Consider the following 11,781-nt stretch of genomic DNA (forward strand, 5'->3'; position numbering starts at 1 on the left):
AAAATATATATTTATTTTGTTTTAGTATTTTTTTTCTTTTTTTTTTTTTTTTTGATTGATTTTAAAATTATTTATTTTAACATTTAATGATTTAACATTTTAACATTTTTATGATTTCATTAAAGATTATCCTGTTTAAATCAATGTGATAAATGAGTTAGGTCTGATTACAATTCAGATTTTGATTGAAAAGTAACAAGACACGGATTTACTTGTTCACCCAAGACTTGCAATGTGTGCTGGCAAAGTAAATAGAGTACATTTTGAGTTCATGTTTCTCTACATTTGTTTCCGATCAAACGTCCGCCCACAGCCTGGTTGTGTTTGACCGTGACATTTTGTCTTGGCTCTCAGGGAACAGATCAAACGGGTAAAGGACTCGGATGACGTGCCCATGGTTCTGGTGGGCAACAAATGCGACCTCCCGGCCCGGACGGTGGACACACGGCAAGCGCAGGAGCTCGCCCGCAGCTACGGGATCCCCTTCATCGAGACCTCAGCCAAAACACGACAGGTGAGTCACAGAGAGGACAAAGAATAAATAAATAAATAAATGGTTATTTATTTATTGTTTGTTTGTTTGTCCAGCAAAACCAGTCAGACTGTGTCCAATGTCAGAATGTCTTAAAGTAAAGTCATCGGAGCATTGTGTCCAAAATAATTGACTCACCTACAATATAGTATTTCTGACGAGGTTTATTTCAAATCTTTTGTTTTTTGCTTTGCTTTTTTTGCTTTGTTCTATTTAGTTTTTTCTCTGTTTTTTTTTTTCTTTCCTTTTTTTTTAGCTTTGTTTTGTTTCGTTTTTGTTGTTGTTGTTTTCTGCTTTGCTTTTTGTTCTGGTTAGTTTTTTTTGCTTTGTTTTGCTTTTGTTTGCTTTGTTTTTTTTTTTTTTTTTTTTTTTTTTTTTTTTTTTTTTTAGCTCTGCTTTGTTTTGACTGTTTTGTTTTTTGCATTGTTTTGTTTGTTGCTTTGTTGTTTTTTGCCTTGTTTTGTTTTTTGTTTGTAGCTGTGCTTTTTTGCTTTGCTTTCTGTTTTTTTTTTTTTTAACTGTTTTATTTAGTTTTGCTTTTGCTGCTTTTTGTTTTGTTTTTAGCTTTACTTTGTGTTTTGTTTTGGGTTTTTTTTGTTTGTTTGGTTTTTTTTTTTTATTTGCTTTTTGTTTGTTTTTTTTTGTTTTTAGCTCTGCTTTGTTTTTTGCTTTGTTTTGTTTTTTAGCTTTGCTTTTTGTTTTTGGCTTTATTTTGTTCTTTTTGCATTGTTTTGTTTGTTGCTTTGTTTAGTTTTTTTTTTTTTATTTTGTTTTGTGTTTTTAGCTTTGCTTTGTGTTTTGGTTTTAGCTTAGCTTTTTTTTTCATTTGCTTTGCTTTGCATTCTGTTTTTACTTTATTTAGTTTAGTCTTGTTTTTTGCTGCTTTTTTGTTTTGTTTTGTACTTTTAGCTTTGCTTTGTTTTGTTTTGTTTTGGGTTTTTTTGTTTGTTTTAGCTGTGCTTTTTTGCTTTGCTTTCTGTTTTTGTTTTCAGCTGTTTTATTTAGTTTTGTTTTTGCTGCTTTTGGCTTTGTTTTGTTTTTAGCTTTACCCTTAGTTTTGTTTTAGGATTTTTGCTCTGTTTTGTTTTGTTTTTTGCTGTGTTTTTTTTTTTTTTTTTTTTTTTGTTTTTTTGTTTGTTTGTTTGTTTGTTTTTTTTGTTTGTAGCTTTGCTTTGTTTTTGCTTTTTTTTGCATTGTTTTGTTTGTTGCTTTTAGTTTTGTTTTATTTTGTTTTGGTTTTTTAGCTTTGTGTGTTTTTTGTTTTTTGTTTAGCTTTTTTAGCGTTGTTTTGGTTTCTGTTTTTACCTTTGTTTTATTTAGTTTAGTTTTGTTTTTTGCTGTTTTTTTCTGTTTTGTTTTTAGCTTTGCTTTGTGTTTTGTTTTGTACTTTTAGCTTTGCTTTCTTTTGTTTTGTGCAGAAAATGTAACTTGTATAAGCTCCTTTAAAAAAATCTCATCCCAAAAATAAAAATACTCTAATGATTTACTCATAAAGTAATCCATACTAATATTCCCATCCTTCTGAAGCCCATCACAGCATGAAAAATTCACCAAACTTTAGGTGATTATTCAGTGAAAATCTCTGATGCAGATACAGTGTTTACAGACACCAGTCACCAGTTTTGCTAAAGTGTCTGTATAATATGTTATTAATTTGCAAGGCTTGTTTTGTTTGTTTTATGGAGGGCTAAACAGGCCAATAAGCAATATAACTACTACTCTTCCTTTTAATATATTACATAAATGTCTACAGATTTATGAAACTGACCTGTGATCAGGTAAATACCATAGACGCTGGTTACTGGGTGCACAGAGGTCATCATCTCCACTGCACCAAACCACTGAAACTGTGAAACATTTCAAAACAGTTTTGATGTAACAAAGCCTCATGTACTGAAATCACATGACTGACTTTCACACGCTGTGAATTACTAGTTCAAAAAAAAAAAAAAAAAAAAATTCACAAAGGTTTCGAAGCTTCATGAAGCAACATTTCAAAAGGGCTCATCACTACAGCAAAATAGTATAAAATAGCAAAGGAACCACATTTTCTTATTTTTTATTTTTAAGATATAACATTATATAGTATAATATAAGGATTCTAAATAATAATAATTATTAATAATAATGTTTTGGTTCATTGAGGTAGTATATAATTATATATATATATATAATTATTAATTATTTTAGAATTATTATTATTATTATTATTTTTCTTTGTATTTTCTGTTATATTTTAATTTTCATTATAGTTAGATTATTTATTAGGTAAATTTTTTTTTGTTTGTTTGTTTGTTTTACTTTTTAAATTATTAACTATTTTAGAATTATTAAATTGTTTTATTTATTTTTTGTATTTTCTGTTTTATTTTAAGTTTTTTTTAGTTGTTTTAGTTTGATTATTTTAGTTTCTAGTGAAGTCAATATAGTTTTTAATAATTTTATTTATTTATTTATTTTTCAATTTTAGTGAAATTAAAATGAGAAATGTTATTTTGACAACATTTTATTTCAGGTAACATGTATTATATGTCAAATCATGCACATTTGTAATTATTAATTATTTAGAATTATTAAATTATTATTATTTTTTTTATTTTAGTTAGATTATTTTAGTTTTTAGTCTATATAGATTTATTATTTTTATTTATTTTTCAGTTTTAGTAAAATGAAAATGAGAAATGTTATTTTGGCAACTAGGTGAAATAAATGTATTTAATTTGTAATTTTTTTTTTTATTTCAGGTAACATTATATGTCAAATAATGCATTTTTAATTATTAATTATTTTACAATTATTAAATTATTTTATTTATTTTTTGTATTTTCTGTTTTATTTTAAGTTCAATTTTTTAGTTTTTAGTGTAGTATATATAGTTTTTATTATTTTTATTTATTTATTTATTTTTCAGTTTTAGTGAAAATAAAATGAGAAATGTTATTTTGGCAACTAGGTAATTTTTTTTTTTTTACATTTTATTTCAGGTAACGTATTATATGTCAAATCAAGCACATTTTTAATTATTAATTTTTTTTGTATTTTCTGTTTTATTTTAAGTTTAATTTTAGTTTTATTTTAAGTTTAATTTTAGTTGGATCATTTTAGTTTTTAGTGAAGTCTGTATAGTTTTTATTATTTGAATTTCTTTATTTACTTATGTTTCATAGTAAAAATGAAAATGTGGTGAAATAAAATAAGTTTCATTTATTTATTTATTTTACATTTTATTTCAGGTAACATTTATTATATTTAAAATCATGCAAATTTGTAATTATTTTTATTTTATTTTATTTTTTAAATTACTTTGTAGTTGAAGTTCTGGTTAACTATAATAAATCTACCCCAAAAAAATTAGTATGTGTGTAGGAGATCAGATTTTACTTGGTGTAAATAGAAAGCTTCATTTTTGCAGTTTGTAGCTTTGAAGGACATCATACATAGTGAATCTATATTTGGGCTTTATGCATCTAGAGTTCTCTAGGGTTTTAGTGGATCTGGGAGATTCTTTGGATTTACAGTATTTAGTTCAGTATTTAGTCTCCTCACGGCCACCTACACACACACACACACACACACACAGCGTGTGTTGTATAACACTGCAGGGAATGACTCACTGCTGCTTGCTTGGTCAGTGTTTCTCGTCATGTGTGCAGGGTGTGGAGGACGCGTTTTACACGCTGGTGCGAGAGATCCGTCAGCACAAGATGAGGAAGCTGAACCCGCCGGACGAGAGCGGACAGGACTGCATGAGCTGCCGCTGCGTCGTGTCGTGATCCAGGTACTAAAATACACATGATGCCAGGACACAATAAACATAAGGCAACATGAATGACTGAAAACAAACTGTGGAACACAAGCGTTTCAGTGTGTGAATAAGTCAGTGATCTCTCATCGTACAAAATCATCACTAGCAATCACAGAATTGCTGAGAAATGCCACTTGAAAAGCCAGCACTTGTGAGAGAGAAATATTATACTTATGTGTTTAATTACGTTTGCTAAAGCAAGTGCTACTGTTACCGTTATTGACACTTTTTTATTTAAAAATATTTTAGAAAACAACACTTTTTTTTAGATGATAGGATTGATGTACACCACCATTCAAAAATACTTTTTTTTTTTTTTTTTACTTTAATGTATGTTAAAATATAATTTATTGCTGTGAAGCAAGGCAGAATTTTCAGCATCATTACTCCAGTCTTCAGTGTCACATGATGCTTCAGAAATCATTCTACTATGCTGATTTGAACAGCATTTTTTTGTAACATGATAAGTGTCTTTACAGTCATTCTTGATCCATTTAATGATACAGCTAAAAATGAATAGCTAAAAATATTAATGATATTATTGTATTTATGTGTTTATTATTTATAAATATTTATCTATTATTATTATTATTATTATTATTATTATGTATAGACATTGGGAAAAATGCTTTTCCTCCTTTTTTGTCTTTAGCTGATAACATGACTGTTTAATAAAAATGAACAAAAAATAATAAATAGTAATTCAGCATCTGTTGTTTTCGTAAAACTTAACTAAAAAAAAGTATTTCATTTTAAAATTCAACTATTATGTTAATTACAATCATTATTTTTTGCAAGACGTAAACTTGAAATTTGGAGAAAAAACACAGAATTGCAAGACGTAAACTCGAAATACAGAGAAAAAAATCTGAGAAAAAACTCTGAATTGCGAGACGTAAACTCAAAATTTGGAGAAAAAAAGTCAGAATTGCAAGATTAAACTCGAAATTTTTAGAAAAAAGTTGGAATTGCGAAACATTAACTTTAAATTCTGAGAAAAAAAGTCGGAATTGTGAGACATAGACTCGCAATTGCAAGAAACTCAAGATTCTCAGAAAAAAGATGGAATTGCAAAACAAACTCAAAATTCAGAGAAAAAAGACTAAATTGCGAGACGCAAACTCGAAATATGGAGAAAAAATTCAAAGAAAAAAGTTGGAATTGAGAGACATATACTCAATTTGGAGAAAAAAGTCGGAATTGCGAGAAACTCAAAATTCCGAGAAAAAAGACGGAATTGCAAAACATTAACTTTAAATTCTGAGAAAAAAGTCAGAATTACGAGACGTAAACTCAAAATTCTGAGGAAAAAAAGTCGGAATTGTGAGACGTAGACTCACAATTTGGAAAAAAAAGTCGGAATTGTGAGACGTAGACTCACAATTTGGAAAAAAAAGTCGGAATTGCAAGAAACTCAAAATTCGGAGAAAAAAGACTAAATTGAGAAAAAAGCCAGAATTACGAGACGTAAACTCAAAATTCAGAGAAAAAGTCGGAATTGTGAGAAGTAAACGTGAAATTTGGACAAAAAGTTGGAATTGTGAGACGTAAACTCGAAATTCTGAGAAAAACTTGGAATTGCAAGACGTAAACTCAAAATTTGGAAAAAAAAAGTTGTAATTGTGAGATATAATCTTGAAATTCAGAGAAAAAAATCATCTTTTTTTCTCTGAATTTTGAGTTTACGTCTCACAATTCCGACTTTTTTAAACTCATTTTTCAGAAATTCAAAAAAAAAAAGTCGAATTTTTTATTCAGTGGTGGAAACAGGCTTCTGTACAGTACTGAAAACAGGTCAGGCACATTATGTTTTTTTGTTTGTTTGTTTTTGTTAATGAGAATTGGCTGCAAAATGCCATACTTTTTAATGGTACAAAATTGCATAACACATGTTCTTTTGATTTTGCAGTGAAATATGACATGTTTCAGTTTGCTCACCCACACCTTCACCTCTGTAATAAGCACTTCCTGTTTTCTCGTCCTCAGCTGACGGGCACGTGTTGGGAGAAGTTTACCCACGGCTCCGTGCGGCAGACTGGACCAGAGAGGGAAGACGTAGCGTCTCATCTGAAAGCGACTGTTAACGAAAGCGAGCGAGGCCTCCTGCGTAACGAACATTTGCGACAGGAAGCGGTCTTGCGTTGACCACCGGGTGACCTCTCTGGATGTCCACGTCTGCCTGATAAACACCACTAATGACTTACTCTTTCTCTCGTTTATTTGTAACCCCAGTCTGCTAATGCTGGGCGCCTCTGTGGATTTCTGCTAAATTATTGTTCTTGAAGTCTCAACACTGGTCTTAAACGGACTCGGCACGTCACACGACCTCAACGTCACACGCAAACCTTCCTCAGCTCTGACGGACAGACTGGACACTAGTGACCTCATCCCACGACCCCCGTCCCGCCTCAGCCGCACCTCACGGAAAGCATATATATGTACATGTCTGTCGGAAAAAGCGGAAACTCTGTAGAAATAATCAGGAGGAGTGTTTTTTTTTTTTTTTTTTTTTTGCTTAACGTGCAGGTTGTTTTAACATAACGTTTGTGGAAATCAAACGGGAGCATTAGTTCTGTGTGCTGGTAAATATGTATGTTATGAACGAACATTACCATTAGAAAATTAAACAGGCTGACTGAATTTTCCAAAATAAAACTCTTGAGTTGTTTGAAGATAATTGTTTGTTTTGAGAGTCTGTCTGTGGAAATCCTATGATATTTAACAGTTACTGCAATAAATGTCAATAAATAAATAAATAAAAACTTAAGTGGGGGAGATAACAGCACCCCCATGTGGCTGTTTAGTGGATGGTTAGTGTATTCTTTAATAATTAATAATATGGGCATTAAAATAAACATTGTCAAGATTTTTTTGAGTATCTTATGCTTACAAATACAGTAAAAACAGTATCACAATTTAAAATAAGTGTTTTCTTTGTGAATATATGTTTATATACTGGTATAGATGTAATAATATATGTAAAACAATATAAATAATATAGAATATATGTATGTAAAATGTAATTTATTCCTGTGAAGCAAAGCTGAATTTTCAGCATCATTATATTAACATTTCTGATTATTAATATTTTAACTAATATTTTAAAAAAATTATGCATTAATCAAAAGTGACATTAAACACATTTATAATGTTACAAAAGCTTGTATTTAATCTGCTGTTCTTATGAAATTTATTTTTATAAAAGAGTAGTTTTTTCAGCACTCATAATAATAATATTAACCATTATTAATAACCAAACACTAATAATAATTGATAAACTGATCAGCAAATCTGCATATTATAATGATTTCTGAAGGATCATGTGACACTGAAGACTGGAATAAAGATGCTGAAAATTCAGCTTTGATCACAGGAATAAATTACATTTTAAAATGTTTATATATTGGGTAATAATTCTGGTTATTGCATGACCGTAATTAATTGCCCACTTGACTTTATGGGAAAACACCTGAAAAATCCCTGCAAATGTGCAACTGTGAAACAAACATTTGTTTTACAAATAAAATGAAATTATAATAAAATGAAATCAAATCAAATTTATACACAAGCCATTTTAAAAATGCCAGATGTTTTATTATATGAGGGATTAACTATCTAGGAGTGGGCGATATACCGGCTGACACAATTAACTGGTATAAATTTGTCAAACGCTGGAGATTTTCGACTATCGTCTCTATCGCGGTTACATACTTATGTGACACTGCTGTGCTCATGGTCACGAAAACTTATCGTTTGCACTACTTTTTTAATATTGCGGTTTAAAAATGTGATTTTAAGCCGTTGAAAAGAAACTTGTTTTACTATATGTGCTTGAGAGGCATGCACACGTGATGACGGTGTTTATAGAGCGCGGGAGTACTGAGTTATTTTTGCTGCTTTTCGGTTCTTGAATGGTTAAATACACACACTTGTACAGTGCCTGGCCTTGCTCATTTTTTTTTTTTTCACATTTTAAGTTTCTGCCTTATGTTAAAGTGCTTTAAATAACTTTTTCCACATCAATCTACACACCGTACACCATAATGACAAAGTCAAAACTGAACTGTCACTTTGTAAATTTATTTTTTAAAAAAATGAAATAAGTACATTGCATAAGTATTAAAGCACCTTTACAGCCTCAAGTCTTTTTAGGTCTGATGCGACAAGCTTTGCACATCAACATTTGGCAACAGAGAGCAGTGTTGGGCAGCAACGCGTAATTTGATTCTTTTTTTAGTAACAGAGTAATTTAACCCGTTATAATTTCCAAATGAGTAATTCGAGTATAGTTACAAGCATGCATTACCGCTATTTTATCATCTAGATTGTAAAAAGGGTGTTGGCTAGAACACATCAAGTCTTGTCCCGCGCCGCTCTCTGTTGCGGTGCCAGTGGATTGGAGACCCGCACTCCCGCTGGACTCGACGCAACAGAGAGCGGCGCGGGACAAGACTTGACGGGCGCGTGCGGGTGCGGGCGGGCAGAGACTCATGGGTGTGCGGGAAGCAACAGAATAAAATGTTTTGCGGGACTCCCGCAAAATAGAAACATCTAAACAAAAAATATCTAAAACAAATGAATTGCTATTCATGCATTGCACAAACAACTAATAGGAAACATAAACTATTAACGTGTAAGAGTTTTTATTTATAACACGTGTGCAGCAGCGTTAAACAATGTTGATTTCTGAAATGCAATGGACAATCAGAGAATCCACTCACTGCTAGAAATGCTGTGCATTCTGTAACCACACACGCAGCAGCCTATTGCTTTTAGTAAAAATAACAGTGGTTTGTGTATATTGATGCTTTAATAACAAATATTTTCTCGGGAGCCTTTATGTTGGGATGTTAAGCAACACACATTTATTTATTTATTTTAATGACTTTCTGCACTTGCTATATTATATACTAAAGTGCGGTAAAAGAACTAAAATTTGTTATACTAATAATTTTATAATAAATCGAAAAGCAAGACGTGAAAAATTATGGCAGTTGAAATGGCAGCTGCAGCCAATGAGTGAACCTCTACTGCCATCTTCTAGTTATAAGGGTAATTTTATGTCATTTTCAACTTAAAAACTCGTTGTTTTCCGTTTTTCATGTGGTCTTTATGAATGAAAAGTGAATCTTTGAAGTGAATTTTACTGCACAGCTGCAGAGTTGAAAAATAATAAAGGCTTTAAAATATTACAAGATTTTAAAAATGTGTTCATGACTATGAAGGCAAGTTATTGATTATCAAGAATACTACTAAGATGTCGTTAATCTAAACAGTTCTGACAGTGTTTAGCTCCCTGGTGAAAAAAACAGCATATGCTGGTTAGGTATGTTTTGATGCTGGTTTAAGCTGGTCCTTTGCTGGTTTATGTAGGTCCTTGACCAGCAAAAACCAGCAAAGGACCAGCTTAAACCAGCATCAAAACATACCTAACCAGCATATGCTGGTTTTTTCACCAGGGCTGTCAGCATTTAAATGTATAACTACTTGTCTATGTACTCTCCTGGGATTACCAGGCTCAGAATTTAAGTTATATGTTGTTTAATAATATTAAACTGAATGTTCATGCCGGTATCATTTACGATGTTGCAATTATTATTTTTCTCAGTTTCTGATAAGAACGAGGCAAGAGAGTAGCCTCAAGTGTCTCCACCTATATAGCACCTATATATAATGAGCTACACCAGAAATTTACGAGCTGGATTATCATTATTCGGAAGTTCTAAAGAACACTCAGTGCATATGGTCAATTATCTGCTATTCTTCTCCTCACGTCTTAAGCTCTGTCAGCTTGGATGGGGGCTTGCAGGCATTTTCAGGTTTCTCCAGAAATATTTGGGCCACTCAAGGACATTCACATAGTTGTCTATAGGCCACTCTTGCTGTTTGCTTAGGATCACTGTTGTGCTGGAAGGTGAACCTTCTGCCCAGTCTGAGGTTCTGAATGCTCTGAACTGGGTTTTCTATTAAGGCTGGAGCCCCACAGCATGAGACTGCCACCACCACACTTTACTGTAGGGATGCTACTGTGCAGGTGATGAGCAGTGCCTGGTTTCCTCCAAACATGATGCTTGGAACTGAGGTTCATCAGACCAGAGAATCTTGTTTCTCACAATCTGAGAGTTCTTTAGGTGCTCTGTTGCAAATTCCAAGTGTGTTTTCACGTGTCTTCACTGAGGAGAGGATTGAGTTTGGCCACACCGCCATAAAGACCGGATTGGTGGAGTGTTGCCGTGATGTTTGTCCTTCTGTAAGTTTCTCCCATCTGCATAAATGATCATGGAGCTCAACTAGAGTGACCATCAGCTTCTTGGTCACCAGTCTAAACAAGGCCCTTCTCCATCAATTGCTCTGTTTGGCCAGGAGGCCAGCTCTAGGAAGAGTCCTGGTTGTTTCAGACTTCTTCCATTAAAGGTAATGGAGACAACATGCTTCTGTGAACTTTCAATGCAGCAGAATTTTTTATGAACTAATCCTCAGATGTGTGGCTTGACGCAATCTTGTTTCTGAGCTCTACAGGTAGTTTTTTGACCTCAGGGTTTGGTTTTTGCTCTTTTTGCTCTATACAGTTTCAGCCTAGACCTTTTTATTGAGAGGTGTGCCCATTCCAAATCATACCCATTCAATTGAATTTGCCACAGGTTAACTCCACTTATAGTGTAGTAACATCTGCAAGCAATATGAATGCTCCTGAGCTAAATTTCAACTGTCCCAGATAAGGGTATGAATACTTGTGCAATGGAATCATTTCAGTTTTTTATTTCTAAAAAATTTGCAAAGTTGTTACAAACCTGTTTTGTGTTTTGTCATTATGGTGTATGGAGTGTAGTTTGATGTGGGGAAAAAAGTAATTTAAAGCAGTTTAACATAAGGCTGCAAAATTACAAAATGTAAAAAAAAGGAAGGGTGAATATTTTCACAAGACACTGTATGTGGCAAAATGCCCATCTTTGCAAGTATGATCGTAAACACAGTAATTAGGTCATAAGTGAAAGCAAACAGCGGAGAAAGAATAAACACGTGTAACAGTATATTGAATCCGGGCAGCTCTTAAAGTAACAGCAGTCTAATATTCCTGCTGTATGTCATTCATGTTAATCAAACAACAGAAGAGAGAAAATCTCTCATTGCTTTTCACTAAATCCCTTTTGTAACTTTAATAAGAACAAATCTATATTTAATTTACACAGTGAAGAATATGCATGCATTTCCTTACTTCATATACAATGTATGCAGCTTTTCTTATTTATTTGTTCTACTGTAGTTTTTGTTTTTGTTTTTGTTCTATTCCTTGTATTCTCGTTTATCGTTCTCGTATTAACTTGTTTTATATATTAGTTTTAGTTTGTTTTGAATTGATTAGACAACTACAGGGATAAAAATGAGCGTTTTGTTTTATTTGTAACAATATGAGCAATTGACTTAAATTTGATATATCTACAAA

General features: G+C 32.0%; 1 protein-coding gene across 1 annotated transcript in view; it reads left to right on the forward strand.

Moving 5' to 3' along the window:
* The window catches only part of hrasa (HRas proto-oncogene, GTPase a), a 28,470-nt gene extending 21,456 nt beyond the window's left edge, over positions 1 to 7,014 (forward strand). The window contains exons 4-6 of the mRNA XM_051099887.1: positions 355 to 514; positions 4,186 to 4,310; positions 6,324 to 7,014. Of these exons, the coding sequence (XP_050955844.1) occupies positions 355 to 514; positions 4,186 to 4,305 (280 nt within the window). The 3' untranslated portion in view covers positions 4,306 to 4,310; positions 6,324 to 7,014. The remainder of the gene's footprint in view (positions 1 to 354; positions 515 to 4,185; positions 4,311 to 6,323) is intronic.
* Positions 7,015 to 11,781: the final 4,767 nt, after the last annotated feature.

The sequence above is a fragment of the Labeo rohita genome, chromosome 25 (assembly GCF_022985175.1).
Source record: "Labeo rohita strain BAU-BD-2019 chromosome 25, IGBB_LRoh.1.0, whole genome shotgun sequence".
NCBI classification, from domain to species: domain Eukaryota; kingdom Metazoa; phylum Chordata; class Actinopteri; order Cypriniformes; family Cyprinidae; genus Labeo; species Labeo rohita.